This window comes from Xiphias gladius, chromosome 3, assembly GCF_016859285.1.
Source record: "Xiphias gladius isolate SHS-SW01 ecotype Sanya breed wild chromosome 3, ASM1685928v1, whole genome shotgun sequence".
NCBI lineage: Eukaryota > Metazoa > Chordata > Actinopteri > Istiophoriformes > Xiphiidae > Xiphias > Xiphias gladius.
Genome location: NC_053402.1, coordinates 5,849,823 through 5,877,021, shown reverse-complemented (window position 1 = coordinate 5,877,021; position 27,199 = coordinate 5,849,823). Strand labels below are relative to the sequence as shown.

Sequence of the window (27,199 nt, the reverse complement as noted above, 5' to 3'; positions counted from 1 at the left end):
TTGTAGCTGTTTTTATTGCCCCTCACATCCATCCTGTTCCTTCAGTAATAAACATACAATGTGATAACTGCGTATTGGTGTCAGTCACCTCATGTGAATGCCTGATGCAGCTCTAGATCTATAAGCAGGACTACTGAAGCAGCAGTCTGCAGGCGTCTTACTTTCTTATTTCTGTTTGAACAGAAACGAAAAGAAGACGGGGCGAACATTCATAGGACAGTAGCAGGGGAATGTAACGTGACCTTACCTTAATGTTTCAGTCACAAAGTGGGGCGCGTTTGCGTGACAACGTGGCGATTAACAGCCAATGAGAATATATCATAAAGTACTTTACTACGAAGTCCCACTTTTTATTGGTTAGAATCGTGTTCAGGGCGCTGATGATTGGGTATCCGAAGAACAGGGCCCGCCTCCCTGACGTTGATATTTAAAGGTACAGAGTGCCAACGCGGACCGACCTGCAGCTTACACACGACAAAGCGAGGTGTTGCGAGAACCTGCCAGAAGCTGGTGAGTGCCTTTTTCTTACCTGTAAAAAGGTGTTCGAGGTAAACTACCGTCTAGTGTTAGTGGCTCCGCTGTTAAACCTCAAAAAAAAATGCAGGAGGAACGATGGGATCATGTAGCCACCAGGGCTGGTGGGGCAGTGAGACGCTACAGGCTCCTTCTTATCACTGTAGTAATATTAATGCCATTTTATGAATTACTAGAATGTTCATGAGGAAAAAATGATTGTGGATTTTTAACTCAGCTCTTAAGACTGCAGTGACCTTGGAGTTAATGGCGACTTGACTGTTTCGATAGAGGATTTCCACAGAACAGAGGCTTGATCACTGCAAGTCCAGGTGGATCCTCAAGGACGTGTTCTTATTCCCATGCTTTTCTGCTCATATACATTTACACTTACATTTACATTTACTGTTACAGAGCAGGGTTTTTGTTGGTGAGTATGCTGATGACATGGTCATAGTAATAGCATACAGGAATTGGTGCAAAATTAGCAGTTTGGAGATAAATATGGCTAAGACTAACGAAATAATTATTTGGACCAAGCAGGATTTCATAACAGGGGCCTGCTGTACACGAACATGCTGAAGTTGTAGAAAGTGTCAAATATCTTGGTGCAATTCTTACTGCTGTCTGTATCAATGACAATAGCAGAGCACAATATTTAATCTCCTCAGTAGACTCAACACCTTCAGAGTGACTCAGCCAGTCGTAGAAAAACTTGAGAGCTCTCAATAAGAGCGTGCTAACATCCCACCACCATCCTGCTTTGACCACCTGAACTGCAGGCTCAGGAAGAAGCTTGACTGAACAGAAGAACTGAAAAACCCCAGCTGAATCTGAGTGACCTGTGCACTGTCATGAGGAGAAATGCCATGAGGCACTTCTGGGCCTTTATTCTGTCAGTTTGACACTCTGCTCTTTTGGAGGTGCTGTAGTCTTTTTCCAAGCAATTCAGTCAGCCTTGTAAATGGAAAAACAGAGCTGCAAATCATGCTCAACAGTATGTTAGTTTATGTCTTAATGTTTTAGGCTTTAGGTATTTTAAAGTTCTATTCTGTTCTATACTGACCAGTTTGTATTTTCTGTCTCTGTATCCACCACACTTCTCCTTCCAGTCGATCATGATGCTGCTCAAGTCACTAGCATCCCTCTGCATCCTGGCCGCCGTTGCTTTTGCTGTACCTGCTCAGGAGAAGCGCATCCATCACCATGTTGATCTGAGTGACCACATCCACGATGATGCTCATGGCTTCCAGTATGACCATGAGGCCTTCCTGGGCAAGGAGGAGGCAAAGACCTTTGACCAACTGACCCCTGAGGAGAGCAAAAACAGATTAGCGTAGGTTTTGCTGACTTTCAGCACACTTTTTCTAAACTGTGCATTGCTGCCATAAAAACGTGTCTCACCAACAGACATAAGAAATCGCTGCTTCTAGTACTTCAAAGTTTGTACTTATGTGTTTTTATTTACTCATCAGGTGTTTTTGTACTGCAGACATTATATCTAGCAGGTTATTTGTAGATTAGAATGTGGAGTTTTATCTCCAAAAGCATGAAGGGAGCAGATTATTTCACTTTTATGTGTCAAGGTTTTGAGATAGATGCCTCTAAAACTTCTGCTGCCTCGTCCAGACAGGAATACTGGAAAAATCAGTTGGGTCTTGGTCAAATGCAGGCAGTGCTAAAGAAGCGACAATGTTGCCAAGTCAAAAAAAATTCCACTCTGGACCACTCTAAAACTTCTTGGTTTTAATGATTTAAACATTAAACATTATGAAGAACAAGCAACATCAGGCTCATTTGTCACTTAAAAACCAAATTCCTACGTTCTAAACCTTATCCATAACCCTGACCCCCTCTCTCCCCACAGGAAGATTGTGGACCGCATTGACACTAATAAGGACAGCTACGTCAGCCATGCAGAGCTGCACCACTGGATCAAACACAGGCAGAGGAGGTACATCGAGGAGAATGTGAACAAACACTGGAATGACTACGACAAGAACCAAGATGGCAAAATAGGCTGGGAGGAGTACAAAAACACCACCTATGGCTATTATCTGGGTAATTCTGTGTGTGAAAAATGTTCCTGCGTTCTAACTTGTCTAACTCTTCTCCCTTCCTTTTCTTTCCTACCTCTTTCCTTGTGACTTAGAAACTGATTTTAGTGCTGTCATCCTGTCAGTGATCACAACAAGTGACGCAGCCTGGAGGTCTCCATCTAGAAACCGCATGAGGAAACACAAGCATCTTCTAACAGGCCACTTTTCTAAGCTACCCTCAGATTACAGAAAATACCACATGAACCCAGCTCCATTCAGCTAGTGTTCATTCTTAAATGCAGAATATCCATAGTAATCAGCAACACCACCCATTGCTGACAAATGACAAAAATAACCAATTTGTGGGTATAACTTAACCTGGTCAGGATGGAGTCTGTCTTTGCACACATTAGGTGACAGGCAGGGTACACCTGTCCTTTCCATACAGTATAAACAGACAAATATTACACTTAAAGTTACTTGAGAAAAACAAAATGTGACCAAATAATCTCAACTCAAAGGTCCACTTGCTTGGTTTTTTGAAGTTTTCAGCCACACCTCATTGCTTTCATCAGCAAATGGAACTGGCATATGTCTTGAGTTGACTTTATTTGGTCACACATGGTTATCCCAAGGACAGGAGGTCAAGAATCAACTTTAAGGCTCAGCTGGATTATTTTTTTTTTATTTTTTATTTTTTTTTAAAATCAAAACAATACCACCTCAAGCTCCATTTATTAGCTGTTCTGGAGCTTTCAATAATAATATATGATTTTTATCAGCAGATGGAGTTTGCTCAGTTGTCATGGATTTCCTTGGATGCTCAAATTTCCATTTTTCAGAGCACTTTTATGACTTCAACACCAGAATTGGACCTTTTTAGGAATTGACGTGTATTTGTTTGGACAGACTTGAAAACCCAGAAGTACTTGAGGAAACACTGATAGGGAACACCAGAATAGCTTTATTTCTGAAAGCTGAAGCTTTTGTTTTTCAGATGAGGAGTTTGATGACATTGAAGACAAGGCCACTTATAAGTCCATGCTCAACCGAGACGAAAGACGCTTCAAGGCAGCTGACCGGGACAGTGATGGTATTGCCACACGTGAGGAGTTCACTGCCTTCCTTCATCCTGAGGAGTTTGATTACATGAAGGATGTGGTAGTGCAGGTAGAATATATACTCTAACCACACGGAACTTGATGAGAAGTATTTTTAGCCAAACTAGCCATTTGGATCTATGGCAGTGCCAGTGGTCAGTCCGCCACTTTGGTCGTGTCTAAAATATCTCAACTTTAACTGGAGTCACTTTCGGGACCCCATGGCTTATCTGGTCTGGTACAATATACAACATTTATGGGACTACTTATAAATCATGTCATATTGCAAACCATTTTCTCTAGTTTAAGCTACAGCCCACTCTGTTTTGTTGTGTGATGAGGTATACTAAGTGGAAAGCAGCAGCCTTTGGTGTGCAGGCAGGTAGAATTGGAGGTAGCCTGGAGCCGTGACAACTGTGTTGCGTCCTGCTGCAGTAGATTCAAAATATTGAACACTGATGCTGCTGCGGTGCCAGCGCTTGCTGTCTGAAAACACCTTTAGTATGGTTTACATCTTGGTATGGTGCTTCTCAAGGGTCAAGTGGTAGGAAAAATTCTGATGTATAAATCCATGCAAGCTGATTTAATAAACCAGGAGAAGCAGTTGTTTAGTAAGCCTTTGCAGGCAGATTGTTAATTCCTTCCCCTATGCTTTGTTTTAATGCAGCTAAATTCATGATGTAGTTGTTCACGAATACAGTATTTTTTTGTTTGTTGTCATGTAACGGATTAAGTATGAAATCTGATTGCTGCACATGTTTTTATACTGACATTTAAAATGAGTGCAGTGATTTGCAAATGTGCATTTATGCTGCTTTCTGCATTCTGGTGGACATTTTTGGGAGCATAATTACATACTCATACACGTTTGCAACCACTATTAGTCTGTTTGCCTGGATTTCCATATCAATATTTTTTTCTGCCCTATGAGCCATGGGAATGGGGCTCTGTACTTAGGCTACAAAGCACATATGATTAAAGTGAATATGAAATATAGAATATCCTATTTTTAGGGCATCATGGTGGTGCAGTGGTTAGCACTGTTGCCTCACAGCAAGAAGGTTTGGGTTCGAACCTGCTTTTGTTAGGGGCCTTTCTGTGTGAAGTTGGCATATTGTCCTCGTGCCTGTGTGGGTTTCCTCTGGGTACTCTGGCTTCCTCCCAAAGACATGCAGGTTGATAGCTGACACTAAATTGCCCATAAGTGTGAATGTAAACATGAAAGGTTGTCTCAGCCTTGTGAAAGACGGGCGACCTGTCTACGTGTACCCTGCCTCTTTCCCAATGAATATTGTGATGGATATTTTATTTTTGTATCATATTGTAAAACTTTCTGCCAGACAACTATGGTACTATTCTTATGACAGTGAAATAGTATAAACAGGCTGCTTTTCATAGACCCCTCTTCCTCAAACAGAGCTCTTATTGTTCAGAAACCTTAGGAAAATTACTGAGAACTAAATAATTTTCTCATTTAGGAAACTATGGAAGACATTGATAAGAATGGGGATGGCAAGATCAACTTAGATGAATACATTGGTAGGTGACTACATTTTCTCTCTGACAAGCTACCTCTCACTCCTAACCTGGAAGTGATCTGCCCTAAATGTGTGTGCACTGCTGCTCCACAGGTGACATGTACACACCAGAGAAGGGGGAGAGTGAGCCTGACTGGGTCCAGACAGAGCGGAAACAATTCTCAGAGTTCAGAGATGCCAACAAGGTAAAAGCTGCTCTGCTATTCATTAATCATTTTTCAAGGCAACATGAGATTGTTTTAGTCACAGGTTAGAGTGACAGTTTGCACATGTGGGGACACTGTAGCTGGTAGCAATGTGATGACTGGTGATTATTTACCAGGGTGGTCTCAAGGCCAGACTGAACACAAATACAATGAACTGACAACTTTGATTACACCTATCTATAGTGTATATGTTTATAAAAACAATGTATAAAATGACAACATGAAGATAGGGTTTAATGTGAAGGGAGTCTCTGGTAGTGATGCACCTACAGAGTATTTTCAGCTACATCTGCAGCTCCCCTCAGCTCTACAAAGCTTTATAGTGAGTTTCAGCTCCTTGTTTATCTTTTCTGACCACAACTTTACTTTTATGGTTCACTCTCACCGTTCTCATAGCATCATTTTCAGCCACAGCAGGCAGCTGTTTTCAGAGAAAAAGTTGTAAAAACCAACTGTCCACTACCTGGTCAGCAGCAAATATTAAAAAGACACGGTTAGAGACTAGTGGAGCATTTAGCAGCAACAGAGCCAAATATTTCCATTTTGGTAGTGGTACAGAGATAATATTCTGCTGCCCTTTAAGTGGCCAAAAAAATTAGTTATTGCAGGTTGAAGGTACATTCCAGTACTATATTTCCTCAAATAAAAACTGGTAGTCAATTAAAGCCAGGTGCTCTATAATGGCTTGGGACACAAACCAATAAAGGCCGGCTCCAAATACAGGCTGGGGGAAAAAACAAGGGTCGATAAACTCCTGGTGCCTTTCATATAATGTGCATGCCAGTTACACATACTGCACTTTCTACCTCTTTAATGTGATATATTCAACAATATCATCATGATGTTTTTTTTAAAACTTTGTTGGCACAATTGGTTGGGTTTCATTCATTCACTCTGATCCACGTCCTTTAATCCCATCCAGCTCTTGTTGCATGTTCTATGCCTGCAAATGTTTCAGAATAAACACCCTGTTAAGAAATGAAGATTTTCCATCCACTGAAACACTATAGGGCTTTTAATTTTAAACAGTGTTAGGAAGTGTTTAGTTTGTATTAACAGCGTAATGCAGTACTCGGCAAATGGATTAAACAAGGCTTCGTACTAAAATATGACCAACTATTCTTCTCAAACAGAAGGAGTTAGAAATTGCCTGCCTCTAATACAAGCCTGTTTCAAATGAAGGCCTGTTACCTTCTGCAGTTGAGGTAATAAACACCCCGGTCACTATTTGAGGAATTACGGTAATTAGGGCCTAATTAATGTGTTTATTTGTCTCATTTTCAGAGGTCCTATTATATAAAACTCCTCCTAGAGAATTGATTTGATCGACTTCAAATTTGGTCAGAGCAATCTAAAGACCTGCATGATGCTAAATTGCAAAGCTTTTGAATTTTAGTTGAACAGTGTCCATGGCGAGGCGTTGAATTTTCCTGTTTTGCTAGGAAACAGGAAGTGGTTTATAATTGGACTGCACATGGTCCAATCTGCCCCAAACTTCAAATGCTTGATAAGAGTCCTGTCCTGAAGACATCTACATACCAATATTCAGTTATAGTCATAGCGCCACCTATTGGCAACAGGAAATTACAATTTTTACACTTGAGGTACTTCTCCTACCAAGTTGACCAGATCCACCTCAGATTTGGTCAGCAAAGGCTTTAAAACCTTGATGATGCTTTATTGTGACACTTGTGACTTTGCATTGAACGCTGATGCCATGGTGAAATGGTGAATTTCGATGTTTCAGGGTGAAAAGAAACTGTTGTAACTCGACTCCACATTGTCAGATGTTTTCCAAATTTGACATTTGGTAAGAGTCTTGGCCTGAAGACAGGTATCGAATAATAGTCACAGTGCCAGCTGCTGACAACAGGAAGTTATAGGCCCTATACTTTTATAAACTACTTCTAGTAGGTTAACCAGATCCACCTCAAATTTGGTCAGTGAAGTCTTAGGACCTTGATGATAAAGCTTTGGGGTTTTCATCAAACGTAGTCTTTCTGGTGACACAGCAAATTGCATGCTCACCATGGAAGAAGTTGTTGTAACTTGACTCCATATCATCAGATCTTTTTTAAATTTCACACGTTTGATAATAGTCCAGGCCTGAAGACACCTTTTTATGTAAATTTTGAGTCATAGTTTCCCCTACTCGGAGCAGGAAATTACAATCCAGGATTTGATGTATTCTACCTAGCAGTTTAACCTGATCAAATGTATGCACAATTGTCAGTATTTTATCTTCATTGCCAGGTACTACACACAGGAAATATTTTACTCATTCATTCCTCATGGCAGTTAACTATGTGTGCATGGTCCATTTGCAAAACTCCTTCATGCGGAATCCGGATATTGTCAAGGTTCACAACCCTGTTGGTCTATGGTAATAACACAATATAATTAACCCAGAATTACCACTGTGACAACAGTGGTAACACACTGTGACATGCACAAATGTATGAGGGCTTGCTCAATGCTGCTTGCAGCTTTAATTTAGTATTCAACTTCCACACATTTGGGGGACTTGTGAGAGACAAATAAATAAAAGAGATCAAAAACCTTGCAGCAGAAGCCAAAATATCCTAACTTTTAGGCCATGTTCAGACTGCCAGCCCATATCCCTTTTTGGCATATCCAGATTGTATCCAAATTGATTTTTAGAAAGTCTGGACAGCAAAAAAGTACATAAAATTCGTTCTTTTGCTAATAAGATCCATACCCTATTTAGAGGTAGTTTGAAATGTGACTCCAATGGATTTCTACAGATGCATCTCACTCCAGACACTCTGACTGCTCAAATCGGATTTCAAAGTATCTTTTGCGTCACTCACGTGACACACAATGATGACGTCAAATCCAGAGTGACGGGGGGAGCTAAATCGATGCTGCTACTAGCAGGTTGCTAACAAAGTGTATAGTTTTTTTTTTTTTTTGGCACTGTGGAGGAAAACGAGAACAACAGTCCGTGGAGGGACTCCGAAATAATAATAAATATTGTTTGGTGGAAATGGACCTCCATTTCTCATGCTTCCATGTTGGAAAGCTGCGTCACCAGCGTAAATACACCCACATCATTATCACAGCAACCCATGCAGATAGGTTGATGTCGTCTGGACACACATCCGATCCTATCACTTGCAAATAACATTGCAAGCAGTCTGCCCTAAAGATCTGATTTGAGTAACAAGTCGGATTTGCCTGCACTATGAATAAAGCCTTAGTCCCCAGTATGGCTTAAACTCCAAAAGCACTACTTCTCTCTTTAGACCCTACCAACCTGGTAAATTCTCACATCTATCTCAGCTAAGATAACCCTGATGACTTCACCATGACACCATGGTATTTTCTGAACATAGCTCCATCAGAGCCACAGAAAACATTTTCACTGGTTTAGTGTTGCTAATGACTAGAAACTGGTAAAGTTTACTCACACAAACACAAATTTAACCAGAAATGCAAATATACTTCCTCTGTCAGAACAAAGGAAGAATCTTGTAGTGAGGAAAGAGTTGCAGCTCTGAAACAAACTAAAACTCAATTTTCCATCAGTTTAGCTCACACACATCTTCTGTCTGCCCACTTCCAGCACCTCAAGTGTTGTCTGTCATGTCAACTGCTGCAAACATTCTGTATCAGCTTTTCTTTACTGTGGGTCAGGCTTGGAAGAGAAGTTAAGGACTTGTTTGGACTGGTTTGTCTTCTTTCTCAGAAATATACCGAAACCCAAGGTTTTATCAAGCGGTTGATGTTGTTATAATGCAAATAAATCACTTAAATATTGAAGAATTTAACTTAATAGGTGTACATGTTTTTTGTGTGTGTACGTAGTAACAAAATGCAGGTAAAGCCCATTGCTGCCATGTGAGAAGAAGCTGTTGCTGGGGTCACCAGTAACACATGTTGCATGGGACCCTCCAACATGTGAATGATTACCAGTGTTTTCTTTCCTGTGGACAATGACACATTTTAATGGATTACGATATTAAATTTGTGTGAATGTCTTTGTCATAATGCTTTGCCATTCTTCCCCATGCTTTGACATGTTGAGTGGATTTATTTCACAGATATGAGTGACACCGGTGTGACTATTCTTACAGTTAGTCACCTCCTCAGTAATGCATTTGTGTGTTGTGCAGGATGGCTACCTGGATGCTAGTGAGGTGGCACACTGGATTTTGCCAGGAGAGGTTGACCACGCTGACAATGAAGCCAAACACTTGATCCACGAGACAGACACCGACAAGGTAGACCTGCCACTGCTCAAACCCTCTGCCATAGATAGGGTGCCTTTTGAAACACCATCGATACTCACCCACACATCTCACTGACCATTTTTCAATACCAGATGCCAGACGTTTTCAGGTTTACTTTCACATTTAAAAAAAAAAAAAAAAAAAAACATTGAAGAGAAGTGAAACTGCCAGTAAATCTAGACAGCTTTATTAAGAATTAACATTTTCTGTCGGTGGTAACGCAGTTTTAAGCAGGAAGCATTGTGACAACTCTCCATCATGGTGTGTTTAAAGATGCTTCAACATGTAAAACAGCTTGCAGCTGAAAAAAACGTTTAATCTATGCAATACCATGCACTCATATTGTTACTGACAAAGGTTTGAGGTTTGCTGTGTCTGCAACATGAGTTTTATACTGAAAGAGATGACTCAATGAGATCAGCTTCCTGAGAGGTAGTAAAGTAATTTAAGTATATAAACTTTAAGGATAAGGCTGGTTATAATCTAGATTTTTCTTATTGTCAGCAATCCCATGTGCAGAGCCACACCAGCAGTATCCAAATAACAAGTAGTGTGTGTGTGTGTATCAAAGCTTGAATTCTTATTCCTCTTTACCATAGAGCTCCATTTTTTTTGTCTAGAAACTATTAAAAATCAGTGAGCCACACTGCTGCACCGGTTGACATGTTCCTTCATCACCATGAGCACACACACTGTAGTTTATTTTGAGTCAGTCCCACAAATACTTTCCTGCTGCCCCAAACACTCACTAGAGCACCAAATGTGGATTAATCCGCTGCTGAAACTAGTCCCCAATAAATTGACTATTTCCTTGTATTTATTTGATTAAAAACAATAGTGAGCAGCTCCTAAAGGAATTTTTAAAAAATATTTATCTATTTGTGAGGCATAGATTTGCCATATGTCTTCAGTAGGAAGGAGTTGGAGCTGAGAGCCACTGATAGGACAGGGAAGTCAGCATGATGGACTAACACATTGATGACTTTGGTCATTGTTGACAATATAAGAAATACAGAATAACAGCAGCCTTATCCTATTAAAAAATGCTATGAGTTATCATTTTAATAGTCAGTAATGTACAATAAGTCTACAGTGAGTTGGCAGTTTATTAGGTACACATAGCTAAATGTTATTTAGTCCAATACAACAGTTCTGCAGTATCTCCATAAAGCTTGTTTTCAGTTTGTGTTAAGAATGTATCAGAGTGGTGTTTTTAAAAGTTGTTTGATTTGAATCTCAGTGTAGTTTGTAATGGAACTTCAGTGTAGCTGAAAATCATGGATGACTTACTGTCCTTTCCCCAGAAACACAGCCAATTTAATTTATCCCAGATCTACAGTGTTATGGAAACCAAGTCACACAAATCACAGAAAAAAATTATGTCAGAAACAAATTTCATTTAAAATCCACAAGTAATAAACGTAAGTAGAATGAAATAAAAAAAACTATGTAATGTAACAAATAACAACAGTAGGACAGGTACAGGTATTTAGAGAATAAGTATTGTACTGAAAGGCAGACTGACAGTCCACCACTTGTCCATGCTGTCAAGTATGTTGGTTAATATGGTGAAAATTATGGGGGTAATTCTGGGGTAATTCTGGGTTAATTATTAACAAGCTTCTCTTTGTGTCTTGCTTTCTCCTACTCATGTTTTTCATCAACTCATGTATCCCCTCCTCCTCTTTCTCTCAATCACAAACCAATAAACCAAACAACAGGACGAGAAAATAACCAAGAAGGAGATCCTGGCCAACTGGAACATGTTTGTGGGCAGCCAGGCAACCAATTACGGGGAAGATTTAACGAAGAGACATGATGAACTTTGATGAGCCTTCATGCCTTCAAGAGAAGCTCATTGGGTTCATATTTCGCTACCATGGAGAATTCAGTTACAGCAGTTATGGGGGGGGGGGGGGGACTCAGTAAAGTTCTGACTTTGGGTTACACCAGAATCAAGGGTATAATCATGTACTCTTGTTCATACATGCACATACACAACTTCTCATTCACATGCACACAGACTTACTGAAGCATGTAGTCACATACTGTGTATGTGAGTACAGATGATAATTGATGACCCTACACACATTTGTTTTATTAATATATCCCTTTGATTATTTTTTTTATTTTTTTATTTTTTTAAACTGAGATGCCTATCCTCATAGGCAAAATAATGTCCAGTGAAAATAATAGTGGATAATGTCCAACATGCACTGGAATCCAGCTGAAACAATGCCATTTGTTCCATCAGCTAAAAAGATCTCAATACATGGGGATGCAATTGTTCTTGTATAATATAAGCCAGCAAACATTGGGGATACCGAGTTTTTATCTGAGACAGACATGTTTACATAGATCAGTGAGCATGTGAACATTTGCGAACATTTGTAGTCAAAGTGTATGAAATGCACATTTGAAGGAGAGGAAAAGATGTGATTTGGTGAACAAAGGGCTGTTACTGACTTTTTTTGGGTTTGACTATTAAAGCTTTTTTTTCTACAAGTGTAGTTTTTATTTTGCACTAACTACTTTTGAAACTTCAGTCGCATTACTTTAAAATGTAGTATGTCTGGCTGCTCAAATTCCTTCAGTACAATGACACATTACATTTAAAAGGGGTTTGGTGTTAAATTTGCTGTAGTTGGATTTAAATTCAGTAACATTAACTTTCAGAAGAATTGTAGTGTCATGAAATTATCTAATCACGCTATCAAATGTCTGTAGTCAAAATTATACTTTCAAGCAGTTGTATTTAATATTTAAGTTTTTTTTTTTTTTTTTTTTTTTTTTTTTTTTACACACAAGAAAAAATTTGGTCAGATGTAATGCATTAAGTTTATTGCTTTGAACGTCAGCTTGATTATTTTAAATGTAATTTTGCATACGTTTGCCATATAATGATATATGTATCAATATTGTAAAATAATTATTATTAATATTGTGATACTGATTTCACCGTTAGTGCACAGCATCAGCACTGGTATCCTGACACAGGAAAGGATGGAGCTACGTAAAATTAATGAGCTGTATTCAAACCATAACAGCTACTGATTCCTGTACCAGGGCACAATTTTCAGTTCAGCCTCAAGATCCACCAGTGTCCCGTCAAAACAAATCACATTTACCAGAGCTTGAAAGGTCTTTGTGAGTTGAAAAAAAAAAAAAATTAGCCTGTAGGCCAAAAATTGGCCTATTGGCCTATAGGTCTTTGAGTTTCTGTTTGACCCACTTTTATAAAATCTTTTACAAATCAGATAAATGTTTTATAGCAACTATAAGGTAGAACAATTTACAAAATAATTTCTGGTAGGAGAGAAAATTTTCCTCACAGTGAAGTGGGGGGTTAATGTTACAAAGGCAGTCAGTAACTGTTTCTCTGTGCAGTGCATCTGAAAGCTCCTAAGCAAGGCTGGATTACCAACTGGCAAAGCAGGCACCTGCATGGGGGCCACAGACCTCTGGGGGTCCCCAAAGCCCCAGGTTCACTCTATGTCACTTGCTTTTTGGTAATCTGCTTATTCATGCAATTATCCAATCAGCCAGTCATAGGGCAGCTGTGCAATACTTATCAGAAATTATAATTATATTAAGTGATAGGACTTAATCTACATTAAATCCACCTTGGGGCACCACGATTAAAAAGGGAAAGGATAGCCAATTCACTGATTCAGTCTCAAAATATACTAACTATCAATTTGGAACTCTGATTAATAACGTAATAACTACAACCAAATTTACCATATCAATAGCTAGTTAAGTTTGAAGTTCTGCAGAGTAGAGGCTGGCAACATGCACTCTTGTGCAATATTAAAATAGACAAGCTGGTAACAAAAGCATTATTTATCAAATAGTCGCTGGATACATTAACCAAATCAATATACATATCTTGACAAAGTTAAACAGTCCTATGCTTAGCCATGCTATGTTGCACTATGCTAGGCCAACTTAACTTTACTGAGTCCAAAGAGGGAGAAGGGTTCCTTCTGGCGTGCTGCTATGTTAAATCCAGTGAGCTGCAATTGTGCTAGCTGTGTTGCTGAAAATATAACTGGTTGCTCCTTTGTTCTGATTAGAGTTAGCTGCTCGACGCTAACTCTGCTTTGTGGCTCCTGTTGTTTGCAAAATCATCTGATGCAAAATTAAACTTGTCCTTTATCTGTAACTCTTGGGCAAGCTCTCAAGTCGCCATTGAGAAAGTAAGTTCAATGCAGCAGTGTGCTACATGCAGAGAAGAGGGCCATGAAGAGAAAAGCTGTTGCTGCCCCTGTGGGAGCAGTGAAGAGAAGAGAGAGCGAGGTATCTGAGCAGAGTAGTTTTGTTGACCTGGTGATGTCATGGGCCCTGGCCAAACAGTGACCAATGGTAGCTGGTTGTAGTCGATAGGTGGGTTTCACACCCAATGTTAAAAGGTGAAGGATCCTGGGGAACTGAGTTCAATGACCCTCCTTTTTTTTGGAACAAAGGAACATGTGGTATCACCTACCACTTTGTTTGGGCTGAGGCCCTACAACAGGTCAGAAGCTTCACTTAATGTTCACATCAGGATGGGGAAAAATTTTGATCTCAGTGACTTTGACCATGGCATGATTGTTGGTGCCGGATGGGTTGGTTTGAGTATTTCTGAAACTGCTCATCTCCTGGGATTTTTACACGCAAAAGTCTTTAAAGTTTACTCAGAATGGTGCCCAAAACAATAAACATCCAGTGAGCAGCAGTTCTAGAGACAGAAGAATGGCCAGACTGGTTGGAGCGTATAGAAAGACTACAGTAATTCAGATAACCACTGTTTACAACTGTGATGAGCAGAAAAGCATCTCAGAATGCACAATACGTCCAGCGGACGGATAGGCGGATAGGTTACAACAGAAGAAGACAATGTTACATTCCACTCTTGTCAGCCAAGAACAGAAATCTGAGGCTGCAGTGGGCACAGGCTCACCAAATCTGGACAGTTGAAGACTGGAAACAAGTAGCTTGGTTGGATGAATCTTGATTTCGGCTGAGGCACACAGGTGATGGTTGTGTGTGTAATGGTGCGAGGAATGTCTTCTTGGCACACTTTGGGCCCCTCAATACCAATCGGACAACATTTGAATACCACTGTCTGAGTATTATTTGCTGGCTATGTGCATCCCTCTATGGCCATAATTTACCCATCTTCTAAGGGGTACTTCTAGCATGATAAATGCTCCATGTCACAAAGCTAAAGTTGTCTCAAACTGGTTTCATAAACATGACAATGAGTTCAGTGTACTTCTGTTGCCTCCCCAGTCACCAGATCTGAATCCAGTAGAACAACTTTGGGATGTGGTAGAATTGCAGATTGGCATCATGAATGTGAAGCTGAAAAATCAGCAGAAAGTATGTGATGCAATCATGTCAACATGGACCAGAATCTCAAAGGAATGTTTCCAACATCTTGTGGAATCCATTCCATGAGGAACTAAGGCTGTTTTGAGAGCAAAGGGAGGAACTACCCAGTAATTATTAGGTGTTCCCATAAAGTGCTTCTTGACTGTATAATGATGCTGCCATCTATAGTGTGCTGCATCTCCATACTTTATGGAAACATGAAAACAAAATGGAACCAACAACATTTAAATTTTTTGCCCTAAACAGGTTAATCTGGCCATGGTGATCATGATGCTGCAGACAGGGCCAATTCTGCCCCCTAAATAAAAACTGTATCTGTAAAGCTCATTTTTGTAGATTTGCATAACATCATATGTGTGTACAAAGCCATGTCTTTGGTTTTCAAGCTTCCTAAAATTAGTCTACACAGTGCTTTTAATATTTTTCTTTATTATTATTATTATTATTATTATTATTATTATTATTATTATTATTATTATTATCATTATGTATTCATATTTTAAATAAATTCCCCAAAGTTTCCCAAAGCTGGTTGATAACCCTTACCATTAAAAGTTGTACTCCAGTGATTTAGTATTGCTTGTCCTATCACTTGCAAGTTATGAGACTTGCAAGTGATAGGATACCTCGGCCTCTTCCATATAGACTTTTACTATTCTTCTTTTATTTAATCTAACTTTTAGTTCCCATTATAAGTCTACTCCAAAAACACTGGAACTTACACTTCCCATAATACTTCCCATAATTCCCATAATAATTGATACCATCTTTTGATGCTCCTTGCATGGTAAACACACCTTATAACTACCAAACCTCCAGGTTCTAATGCAGGCTTTCTGTTAACAATTTTTTAGTTTCAGTTCAATTCAATTTCAATTCAATTTCATTTGTAGAGCGCTAAATCATAACAGGTTATCTCAGGGGCACTTTTCATCTAGAGCAGGTCTGGACCGTACTCTTTATAGTTATATTTACAGAGACCAAACCTTCCCCCATGAGCGGGCACTTAGCAGCATTGGCAAGGAAAATCCAAGTTTCAAATCCAAGCTTGAAAGGTTATTCTCTTAGGAGCCTGTACTACAAAGCAAGTTCAACATACCCAGGATATATCTTATTTAAAACTATAGGGGACACATGGAAAGCCTCAAACAACAAAAGGATTCGACTGATCTATAAAAATATTGCTATATTGCTATAAATCTTTATTATATGTCACTTTATTGTTAACTCATTTGTCCATGTCGGGATCCTGTAGGAATGATGACTCGGGTTTTTCAGTTATCTGATTGGTCAGTAGTTGGGCTGTTGACAGGTTTTGAGCTGATCCTCTGAAGTCAACCTGCTCCGGAACATAAGTTACTACAGCGATGTGCCCCGGTAAGAAGTGAACCACTGTAATAACCCTTAAAACCCAGGGTGAAACCTGAAGTTACCTAGTTAACCCCAAATCCTGTTTAGTAGTACAGACCTCACATCCGACAAAGCTCCTTCAGAGCCGACTGATTTCACAGAGGTACTATTATTCTTCAAAAAAATCTTCATTTCAATTTAAATTTTAATTCACTGAGAATAACAGTAGTATTTAGGATCAGTTAATTTACCTGTCACTTAGTCTGATTAGTTTTCAGGCTTAGCCTAACTTCATAGACACTTACAGTCTATGAGCCAGACTGAAACACAGCTCCAGTTGTCTGTCACAGAAGAAAAAAAAGAGTCAAACAGTGACACCACATTTATCAGCAGTTAACATGAGCTGCATTTATTGCTTAGTGAAAACATGGAGCTCAAACCTTAATCAGTCTATCTGCATAGTATTTCAGCCATAAAGATATCAACAAAGAAATTTTAACCCATCTGGCCCTGCAACCAGGAATTAAATTTGTGAAACATTACGATTTGCTCTCACTTTAAGTCAAAATTTAAGAAATGAAACAGACAAAAACAGGGGGCAAACAACCAATCTGAAGGACATTCAAATGATTTTTAGTAGTTCTGTTCTACTTGTTAAGTTCACCAGAGGTTTTGCAACATGTTCGTATTGTAGGTTTAATTTGCCTTGCTCTGTGGACATCACAATCTTCTGTGGTTTATGTTCCAATCTTCATTGTGAATAGATGTGATGTGTGGTGAGTTGGTTGGGTCTTTGTTTTGATGTCATGAATACTCCGTTCTTAAACCAGGCGTGAATGAGTGTGATCATTTTAGTTCTGAACTGGCTACATGGAGCAGTTTGTCAAGCTCAATGGGCTTTTCTGAGCCTCCTTATCAAACACCCCTCTGGACCGTAATCTGAGAGGAAACCCTGGGTCTAATATCATGTTAAAAAGAACAAAGTGTCGCCAATTATGGTTGGGTCAACCTGATGAATCAGGCCCCACCTAAAGGCCCTTGTCAGGTCAGCTGATACAGTATCAACTGACCTGATACAGTTTTTAAACCAGGCGTTGAATTCCTTAGTGGAGCTTACTCCCAAGTTTTCATTAAGTCAGCACAGACCAGTTAATACGTAGTAGGCCCTGAGCATTTAGGGCCCTTGGGGAATTTGCCTGCTTTCCCTGCTTGGTAATCTAGCCTTACCTATGCCTTCAAGTTCATGTGTAATAAATGATAATTCATTGTAAAATGTGTTTTATGAAAGCAGCAGAAGATTCATTGTATAATATGGCAGTATTGTGTGAACTAATAATTCTACTCACATCAGAAACTCACAGATTTAATACAGGGTTTCATTGTTTGGTGAGTATCCATAATGTCAAGAGGAAATTTTCATAGAAAGTACAAGAAGAGGCCACCCATGATAAAAACTATCATGGGTGGCCAGATTTTAAAAAAGATTTTAAAAAAGTTGACCATTTCAAGCTCTGCATAATATAAAACATAATACACTGTACATAAAATATCCCTCACTATCTATGAGGAAATATAGTAATGGTGATTCCAATGTATTCTCAAGTCAAAAACTACCATGACCTGAGCACAGACACTGCTGAAATATCAGCAGACTTTCACACACTTTAAAAATGATAGGTAGCCACCCACTGTGCATTAATGTGCAGTTAGGAACATGGTTCCAAAGTTATTGCTAAGCAGGTTTAGGAGATACAGTTAGTACCATAAGTATTTGGACAGTGACACAATTTTTTTGTAATTTTGCCTCAGTACACCACCATGATGGATTTGAAACGAAGCCATCGAGATGTGATTGAAGTGTAGACTTTCAACTTTAATTCAAGTAGTTTAACAAAAATACCACATTAACCGTTTAGGAATTACAGCCATTTTTATACATAGTCCCTCTATTTCTGAAGCTCAAAAGTAAGTGGACAATTGACAACTGATCAGTTTCATGGCCAAGTGTGGCCTGTTCCCTTATTATTTCATGACATATTAAGCAGATAAAAGGTCTGGACTTCATTCCAAGTGTTGAGTTTGCATTTGGTCGCTGTTCATGAGAACTCTCAATACGTGGTCCAAAGCGATGTTGATGCAAGTGAAGGAGGCCATCATTAGGCTGAAAAAAACAACCATCAATTTGGTACATTTTTAAAAAGAATGAAAGCACTGGTGAGCTCAGCGACACCAAAAGGCCTGGAAGACCACAGAAGACTACTAAAGTGGAAGATCACAGAATTCTTTCTTTGATGAAGAAAACCCCTTCATAACATCTATCCAGGTCAAGAACACTCTCGAGGAGGTAGGCATATGACTGTTAAAGTCTACATCCTAAAGACATCTTCATTAATGTAAATACAGAGGGTTTACCACAAAGTGCAAACCACTGGTAAGATTAGACCAGATTAGACCTGCCAGAAAACTTCTAAAAAGCCTGCCCAGGACAGAATAAACCAAGATTAACCTTTACAGGAATGATGGGAAGAGAAAAGTATGCAGAAGTAAAGGAACAGTTCAAGCATACCACATCATCTGCCAAACATGGTGGAGATAGTGTTATGGCATGGGCATGTATGGCTGCCAGTAGAACTGGGTCAACTGGTGTTTATTTATGATGTGAGTGCTGATAGAAGTAGCAGGATGAAATCTGAAGTTTACACGGCTATACTATCTGCTCAGACTCAGCCAAATGCTGCAAAACTGATAGGATGGTGCTTCACAATAAAGATGGATAATGACCCAAAACATACTGCAAAAGCAACCCAAGAGCTTCTCAAGGCAAAGAAATGGAATATTATTCAATGGCCAAATCAGTCCCCTGACCTCATCCTAACTGCACATGCTTTTCTCTTACTGAGGACAAAACTGAAAGCAGACAGACTAACAAGCTAACAAGCAGCAACCAAATGCAGCTGTAGTAAAGGCCTGGAAAGGCATCTCAAGGGAGGAAACTCAGCATTTGGTGATATCCATGGGTTCCAGGCATTGACTGCAAAGGATTTTCCTCCAAGTATTATGTTGATTATGTTAGTTTGTCCAATTACTTTTGAATCTGAAAATGGAGGGACTTTGTATAAAAATAGCTGTAAAAAGTTAGTGATATATTTGTTACACCCCTTGAATTAAATCTGAAAGCCACTACACTTCAATCACATCTTGATGGCTTCATTTCAAATCCACTGTTATGATGTAGAGGCAAAATTACGAAATTGTGTAACTGTCCAAATACTTATGTACCTAACTGTATGTGTTACACTTCTTAGGCCATTTACATGATTTGTGCATTTTAAGCCATAAGTATAAACTGTATTTATTTCCATATATCTATCCCTTCCTGTCCTCTGCTCTGCTCCTCAGGATGGCCGTCTGACACTTTCTGAGCTGCTGGACAAGATGGACTACATCAAAACCAGCACTATCACGGACTATGGAGGTATGAGGGTGGATGGCCATAGTGAACTGTGAAAAATTTACTAAAGCTCAAGAGTAGTAGTTTTCCATGGTATTTTGAAAATTTTTCTAGCTTCGAATGAATTTGAGGACATCCTCTCAAGCAGAATAGTCCATTCTGATATACCTACTGGAGTTTATCTGACGCTGCATATGGATACTGCATTTAATCTCCAAAACCAAACACAATAAAAACATACAGCCATGGGTTTTCTCCATGTTTAATGTAAATTGCTTGGAATTTGCTTAAAGTGCTTCATATCAGCTTACATGTCTACTTCAATTGTTGTCAAAATAACCTGATATAATTGTGTGTAATGCAGTCAAAAGTAGAGAATGACTTATAAGTCTAAAATATACTAAAACTCACACACAATGACCACAGCTAATATGCAACACATGGGAACCAGTGCCTGCCTGAAACGTTAAGTAATGTCTGGTGTGGTCCTTTCTAAGCTGTTTAAACTAACTTCAATTAACTTAGATGAAACAGGTCAGATTCATCTTGTTATCAGGATCCAGCATTTGGACAGGCTTTATAATCACCAGCGACTAATCCGGTGGATATGAATTTTAATGTAATTTAACTTTTCATACATTTTGTAGCATGTGGCAATGCATCGATGAAGGATCAATTCATTCTATTCCACACTAATGTGGAGCCTTAAAATGAACACAGTGTTTGGTAAAGCAGGTCTGTAACCTGAAAGCAGGTCCCACTTTGTGGTTGAATCGTGAGGAAAAGTCTGTGAAAAGCTCCATCTTCTGAAAATAATCAGCTCGGCAGAATGAATGGAATAATTCTGTCTTATATAGACACAGTTAGTGAAGGCATAATGTCATTCAGGAGGGAACTATATTTTTCCCATGACCAGTATAACATCTATTTATTTAACTATGGGTAATTTATTTTTTAAAAATTGCCAGTTAGCTTCAGGAACAAGAAAAATATGCCAGCATACAATAAGGCTACCAGAATGTGTGAAAGCTGTCGACATGCTGAAGGCGGGGCATGTTACAAAAATATACTCTACAGAACCACTGTAAGGATGTACACAGAATCATTGTGACAACATTGCAGTCCTCAGATCAACGATCTTCTCACACTTGCATCACTGGACGAGCCTCTTTGGCACTGAGGTCAACTCCAGATGCAGTGAAGCCAGTTCCACCCTGTAAGAAAACGTGACAAGCCGTCAGCATCAAGTTCACATCTGAGTACACACTTTGGAGAAATGTAGGAAACTAAAAAGATTAGCAAAGTTTGTTCCAGCATTAGCTTACACCATGCAGCATTAAGTGACTCCAAAAACTACCTCTAAAAGCTTTCTTTATAGTTTAAATGGGCTTTCAGACAGTGAGTCTTTACTGCTGTGTCTGCAACTAGGCAGGGGACAACTCCCACACCAAACCAATCTTTTTGCCACTGCCAGCGTGTCTACATAATTCGAGATGGCGGCAATAACCACTCTGTTTGAAAGCACCCGAAGAGTCGTGTCAGTCTCATTACCCGGGACATTGTTAAATCCAACATACACACAACGATTTTTGTAATGCATGAAACAGTTCAGTTAGAGAGGATCAGAACCTTCATCCTTAAGGGAACTGATTTTCCCCTGGCTATACATAGAAGTACACACATACCCTCTGCAGCGGTATGATGTCTCTGTCTGACAGTTTCTCTCCCGTCACAGGATCAATCATGTCCTTCTTGATCAACTTCTCCACACACTCCTGAGTCACCACAGCACCTCTGAACAAACGACAGAGTGTGTCACTTACCCCTCAAAATTCTAATTTAGAACACCTAACATCATGAATGTCAGAGTTGGGGCAGACATGTTGGCACTCACGAGGGTCGCAGAACAGCGCAGGGAACACTGTTGGCCAGGATATCTCTGGTTACTGCACATACATACCTGTCCTGAAGACAGAAGACAGGATTATACCACACAACCAGCACTGCAGAGGAAATGCATCTGTTCACTACACAAAAAACAAAAGCATGAGCATGATGTCATTATATACTCAGATGTAACCAAGCGGCTGATTTGCTGCTGTTTTACATCGCCATATACAGAATATATTGACTTTACTGGTCTGACAAAAGAAGACATTTTTTGGATAATGAAAATGATTAGTTTTTTTAATACAGCCTTAACCTACACTAAATTGATCCCAGTAACAATGTGTGTGTATCCACACAGTTAGTGTGATCAACTTAATTCTATGTAGTATGTATTGGTTTGAGTCTTTTTAAAGGATTTGTTGACAATGTGAAAAACATTGAATAAATTGTCCTTAAATTCCTGTAGAAAAAACACTTGGAGGTCACATCCACATTCGAGCAGACATATGTGAAAACAATTTAATTTCTACCTGCACCTAAATCAAGTACATCATTTTAAAACTGATTTCTGACAGTTCACATTCAAACTTGAATTCCCAACTGTTGAATCTCTTTCTTTCCTTTTTTGTGATGTAACTGAAATGTTTTTTTATACATGAACTGATGATGATGGGGAATTCCTCAGGTTCATACTTGTGATGTTTCTGTGATGCAATGCAAAGCTGCAATCTAATTGGATGAGCTTTGAAAGATCAGTGGCGAACTGGAATAAAGTACAAATAATTTGAACTTTTCTGCAGTTAGTGTAAAAGACCTTGCTAAATGTACGTGGTGCATGCAGTTAACATTGACCAGTTTGCATGATGGGGGCCTACAAGGTGCTGACGTAAACTGACCTGTCGGGTGAGCAGGGCCACTCGGTCCAGGCTCGGGTCCAGTGGGGTGAAGAGTACTGTGATAAGCTCATTCATCTTAATGGGTCGTCCTGACATGGGACATAACACAGCCTTACTCTGATAAGATAAACATTAGGGAAGGAAAGTGAAGGCGGGTAATTTAAAAAAGTAATGTCTGCACATTTCACACAACATGACTTCAGTCTACCAGTGGAAAGCTCTATATATTCAGATACCATTTGTAAACACTGAAAGATTATCAAACTGCTGCCCCGACCAGACATGCCAGGAGAAGCCACTCACTGGTTTCTTGAGCAGAGTGGGCTTGGCCTCCGGTGTCAGAGAGGGAATCCAAAAACTGGGCAGGCTCTGGCTGGATGTGGAAGCTGAAGCCGCAGTGGAAGATTCTGCCGAGCTGCTGTCTGTAGTGCCCTTCTCACTTCCTTTGTTCTGCCCTGAAGTGGAAAAACAGTTAGTTTCTACTGTCTTAAAATTGCAAGTGCATTTACTTTGACAAATAATTGCTAATAATACAACTGGGAGCAGGAGAAATGTAGACGCTCCAGAGAGCATCTGAAAATGCTAGCAGCACATTTTACTGTGGAAAAGGAAAACTAAACTTTTGGAAAGTGAGTGATTTGATAAGTGTCTCAGTAGAGCAGAGCTACAGTTACCAGGTATAATTTATGAGCTGCAAACGAATGTTATACTTGCAGTTATAAAGTGTTGTTGTGGTCATGACAATAGAAACAGAAATGCAACTCAACTCTGATTTCAGCAGGCATTAACGCACAATATAGGAAAACCACAGAACAGAGGTTTAGTGGCCAGTCTGTCCTTCATACCATGTTGGAGGAGATTTTTTGCGACCTGAAGTGTTGCTTATGTGGACGTATATTGTTTTATTACCTTTAAACTGCTTTTTTCAAAATTATCCAGTTAGCGTGGGGACCGTGCCCACGCTAACTGGATAATTGTTTACAGTTCAGTGAGACAGAGGGCTTGCAGTAATGTACTGAGGACAAACACCACAGACACATACCAGATGTGAATGGGTTGATGGGTTTGGACACAATGCTGTTCTCCCTGGTTTTAAACCTCTCCACCCTCTCTCTTTCCTCTGACTTGGACTCAAGCTGGCTGTTGCTCTTCTGCACTTGTTTCTGCTTCTCATATGCCTAAAGAATTAGAGGAGGAAAACAGAACTGAGTACTCAGAATTTAAATCTGAAAAGAGACTTTCCTTTCATTCTTTTATATATAACAGAAAAAAGACGCAAAAATTAAAGACAATTTCTCTGTATAAAATAAGAAGAAATTTTGTTACTCCCAAAAAAAACTTTTTCAATGTTCTATCACACACACACACCTTTTGGGAATATTCACAACATAACCATCAATACAGGTGGAAGTCAACTGTGGCTGATAAATGTCAGTAAACTACTTAGCCAATAAAAACAAAGACACAGAGCACGTCCACATGGATCTGGTAAAAGTTATAAATGCATTTTTTTCCTCTCTGTTTCCGCCCTCTGTCAAGAGTGTGTAAATTTTAAAATGGCATCTTGGTGTTTTTCAGTGTGTAAGGGGTAAACGCAGTTTCGTGTTAACTCCGTTTAACTCCTGTGTGGCAGTAAAGGGGGACTTTCTGTTGCCTCAAACCTTCTCTGTGATCGATAACTTTAAATGTCAATACAGCTGAATACACAGCAGAACTGTTGTCATTAATCTGATTTATGTTGATTTTGTCAGTGATTTTTCAATCATAAAACAATTATTTTATCAGAGCAGCTCAGAAGCTTTGGAATTACTGCTAGTCAACAGTATGGTTAACGGCCAGAGAGAGCAGGAGAAGACTGAATTGAGGTGTAACAGGCTGTGTATGTTGGTGTCCAATCACAGTCGGCTGTTTGGAAGTAAAGTTAAGGAGTTAACTCTAACTTTTTCTGTGATCCAACATTTTAAACATAGATATAGCCAATGATACTGCATAGCTGTTGCCATCAACCTGTATGTATCTGGATTTTATCAGACAACGTCCCGACCATGAGATAATGATTTTATCAGCTGGCTGTCTGTCTCTCTCCTTGACAGATTTTGGCTTTGATGCAATTTTTGCCAACTGAAAAGAGTTTGAAGATGAAAAGACTTAACTATTCTAATGTTGTTCAAATGTTTCACTGTGGACAAACCTCGCTGCTAAAACCACCTGGAAAAACCTGTGTGGACGACGGTGTGGTTCAGACATTACCTTCATTTTTTTGGCAATTTCTGTCTTCTGGTGCAGAATATATTCAAGAATGGCCTGTTTTTCATACAAGTATCCATCTGGACTGAGGACAGCAACAGAAACAAGACACCAGATTTATGCACATGCTGTACATGTTAAGGTTATGCAGTATGTTTGAGTGTGTGTTGGAGATAGAAACATACGTCACCACAGGATCATGACAGGGCTGCAGGGACAGGCAGCAGCAATCAAAGTCTTTGATCGCATCTTTGCCCAATCGAATGCTCTGAGTCCCATAACCAGACGCCGCTGAGCAGAGAGAAAGTCATACATGACATGCTTACATGGTGTACTAGAAGACTGTACATGAAATGCTCATATGGGAGGAAAAGTTTCTGCCTGCAGTACAATTGCAATGAGGTCAATCTGTAATTAAACAGATCTGTAATGAAACAGATAAGTGGAATGTGTGATGTTTCTCACCTCATATACTACTCATTGTTTAAATGTATCTACCTTATTATGTCAATTTGAATCCATAATGAATGTTTTTGTGTAACAAGAATGCCAAGCTGATATCTGGGGTGTCATTACAAAAACAAAACACACCAATGCCATGATTTGTTTGTCTGTAAAAAAAAAAAAAAAAGAAGGTCAGTGAGAAACATTTTGGATATGGTTAGTTTTCTTTTCATCACACTGACAAATAAAGCATCAAAACTAGGAATAGGGCATCTTCATGTCTTCAGACAGAAATGACAGGACGTTTGACCCAGATACTCATCTCCACAAATGTGAACTGACTAAAAAAAGATAATTATGGCAAAACCCCCCGCAAAAATCATTTGTGCAGTTGTTGTGTCTACTTATAGTAGTTTAAGAAAAAAATGAAGAGTCTCAGTGTACATTCCTGTCACTGTAGAATCGGACTGCTTGATCACCGCCAGACAAAGCAGCATGTCAGAGATGACTGAACTGTGTGAGGGCAGGTGTGAAGGAATTTTTTCCTTCTTTAGATATTTAGTTAGCATTAGGCTTGTAAGACTTATAAGTAGGTCCTAACAACAAGTTCACTGTCTGTCTCAAGGATAGCTGTGAAAACAATGATTGAGTCAAACTATCCCAGTCCCCAATGGCAGTTGCCATAGCAACCAATTTACCATCGATGTCATTGACTGGGAATAGTCCAGAGGTGAGTCTAGTCATACATAAGTGCCTTTCAGCTCAGAGACAGACTGTTTTCTCTTCAAATTCCTTCGGCAACGTGACTTAAATGGATGTAATGCATTGTTTAGGAGTTGGTACCCAATAGAGTCTTGCCACATGTATGGATAGGTTTTGTTGCCCATGAAGAATACTGTTAAATATCTTTAAAAGCTTTAAGATTTGGGGTGGCATCAGTCCAGTCTGGTTAACGCATTTGTATTGCTCATCACTCCTCTCCTCGATGCACTGAGCATCAATAAATTCTGCTATTTAAGACATCTTTATCTCCTGACAGCTCTTCCAGAAGCTCACAAAATTTCCATCAGAGCAGGGACCTCAGAGTTTTGGAGAACTATGCCAATGGAGAAATATGTGTCAGACAGGCTGAAACTACCGTTAGTGTCTGGCTCATTTTACATATGTAGATGGTGACTTTCTGCCGTGAAACGTGAAATCCATGCATCTGTCTTTCCCACAGACACACAGGTGAGTGAATGAGCAAAGCCAACAGTTTCACCGAGTCTACTAAATACAGAGTCCATCACAACAAATGATGTGTGTGTAATTGGTATGGCACTTATCTGTTTACTGACTGACTGGTTGGCTGGCTGGCTACACCTAATCTAAAACAACCCCCACCCTATATTTCGCTGCTAACACGAGGGAATGAGTTGGGGACACTTGAGTATTTGCCGTAGTTCTCACCTGTGTCCTTCTTTTTCTCGTGGTACGTGTAGACAGCTCCGGCCGTGCAGTTCTTTCCATGGCGGGTCATTGTACCTCAGATTTGTCTCATTTATTCAGCTGACCTGGACGATCGGAGGGAAACATGGCGGCGTTAATGTTGCTGTGGATAGAGATGCTAACGTGCTAACATTCACTGCTAAACGTAAACACACAGATCAGGAGAGCTCACATTAGAGAAGGGCAGTCACGCGCGGAGGCTGAGGCCGTTAGCAGTGCTGTTTACACGGTATAACATTACCTGCACGAGGAAAATGTGTTTAAACTTTTTCTTTTTCTTCTTCTTCTTCTTCTTCTTCGTCTTCTTCTTCTTCGTCTTCTTCTCCTACTTCCCGCTTCCGCCCGCTCCATCTTCTTCTTTGGGTTTTCTGGCAGCTGGCAGGCCGTACATCACTGCCACCCTCTGGT

At 39.6% G+C, this 27,199-nt stretch overlaps 2 protein-coding genes across 5 annotated transcripts; one reads left to right on the top strand and one right to left on the bottom strand.

Annotated features, from left to right (window-relative positions):
* The first annotated feature begins 399 nt into the window (after positions 1-399).
* rcn3 (reticulocalbin 3, EF-hand calcium binding domain) lies at positions 400-25,051 on the top strand. Of its 2 annotated transcripts, XM_040157777.1 has the most exons (9): positions 400-510; positions 1,626-1,849; positions 2,381-2,574; positions 3,550-3,722; positions 5,131-5,191; positions 5,284-5,375; positions 9,533-9,640; positions 19,775-19,850; positions 24,706-25,051. In XM_040157777.1, the coding sequence occupies exons 2-9, from the start codon at positions 1,632-1,634 to the stop codon at positions 24,735-24,737; spliced, it is 954 nt and encodes a 317-aa protein (XP_040013711.1). In that variant the 5' UTR covers positions 400-510; positions 1,626-1,631; the 3' UTR covers positions 24,738-25,051. The 2 variants fall into 2 exon arrangements, with proteins under 2 accessions (XP_040013711.1, XP_040013702.1); XM_040157768.1 differs by lacking the exons at positions 19,775-19,850; positions 24,706-25,051 and adding an exon at positions 11,371-12,218 and having other exon boundaries at positions 407-510.
* LOC120806524 (nitric oxide synthase interacting protein) lies at positions 20,073-27,107 on the bottom strand. 3 transcript variants are annotated; one of them, XM_040157809.1, is made up of 10 exons: positions 26,964-27,107; positions 26,753-26,856; positions 25,045-25,150; positions 24,863-24,944; positions 23,655-23,790; positions 22,916-23,067; positions 22,613-22,729; positions 21,787-21,791; positions 21,512-21,620; positions 20,073-21,040 (listed from the first exon to the last, which is right to left on the bottom strand). In XM_040157809.1, exons 2-10 carry the CDS (start codon positions 26,820-26,822, stop codon positions 20,969-20,971), a joined length of 849 nt encoding a protein of 282 aa, XP_040013743.1. In that variant the 5' UTR covers positions 26,823-26,856; positions 26,964-27,107; the 3' UTR covers positions 20,073-20,968. The 3 variants fall into 3 exon arrangements, with proteins under 3 accessions (XP_040013743.1, XP_040013735.1, XP_040013725.1); XM_040157801.1 differs by having other exon boundaries at positions 21,721-21,791; positions 27,033-27,106; XM_040157791.1 differs by having other exon boundaries at positions 21,721-21,791; positions 26,964-27,104.
* Positions 27,108-27,199: the final 92 nt, after the last annotated feature.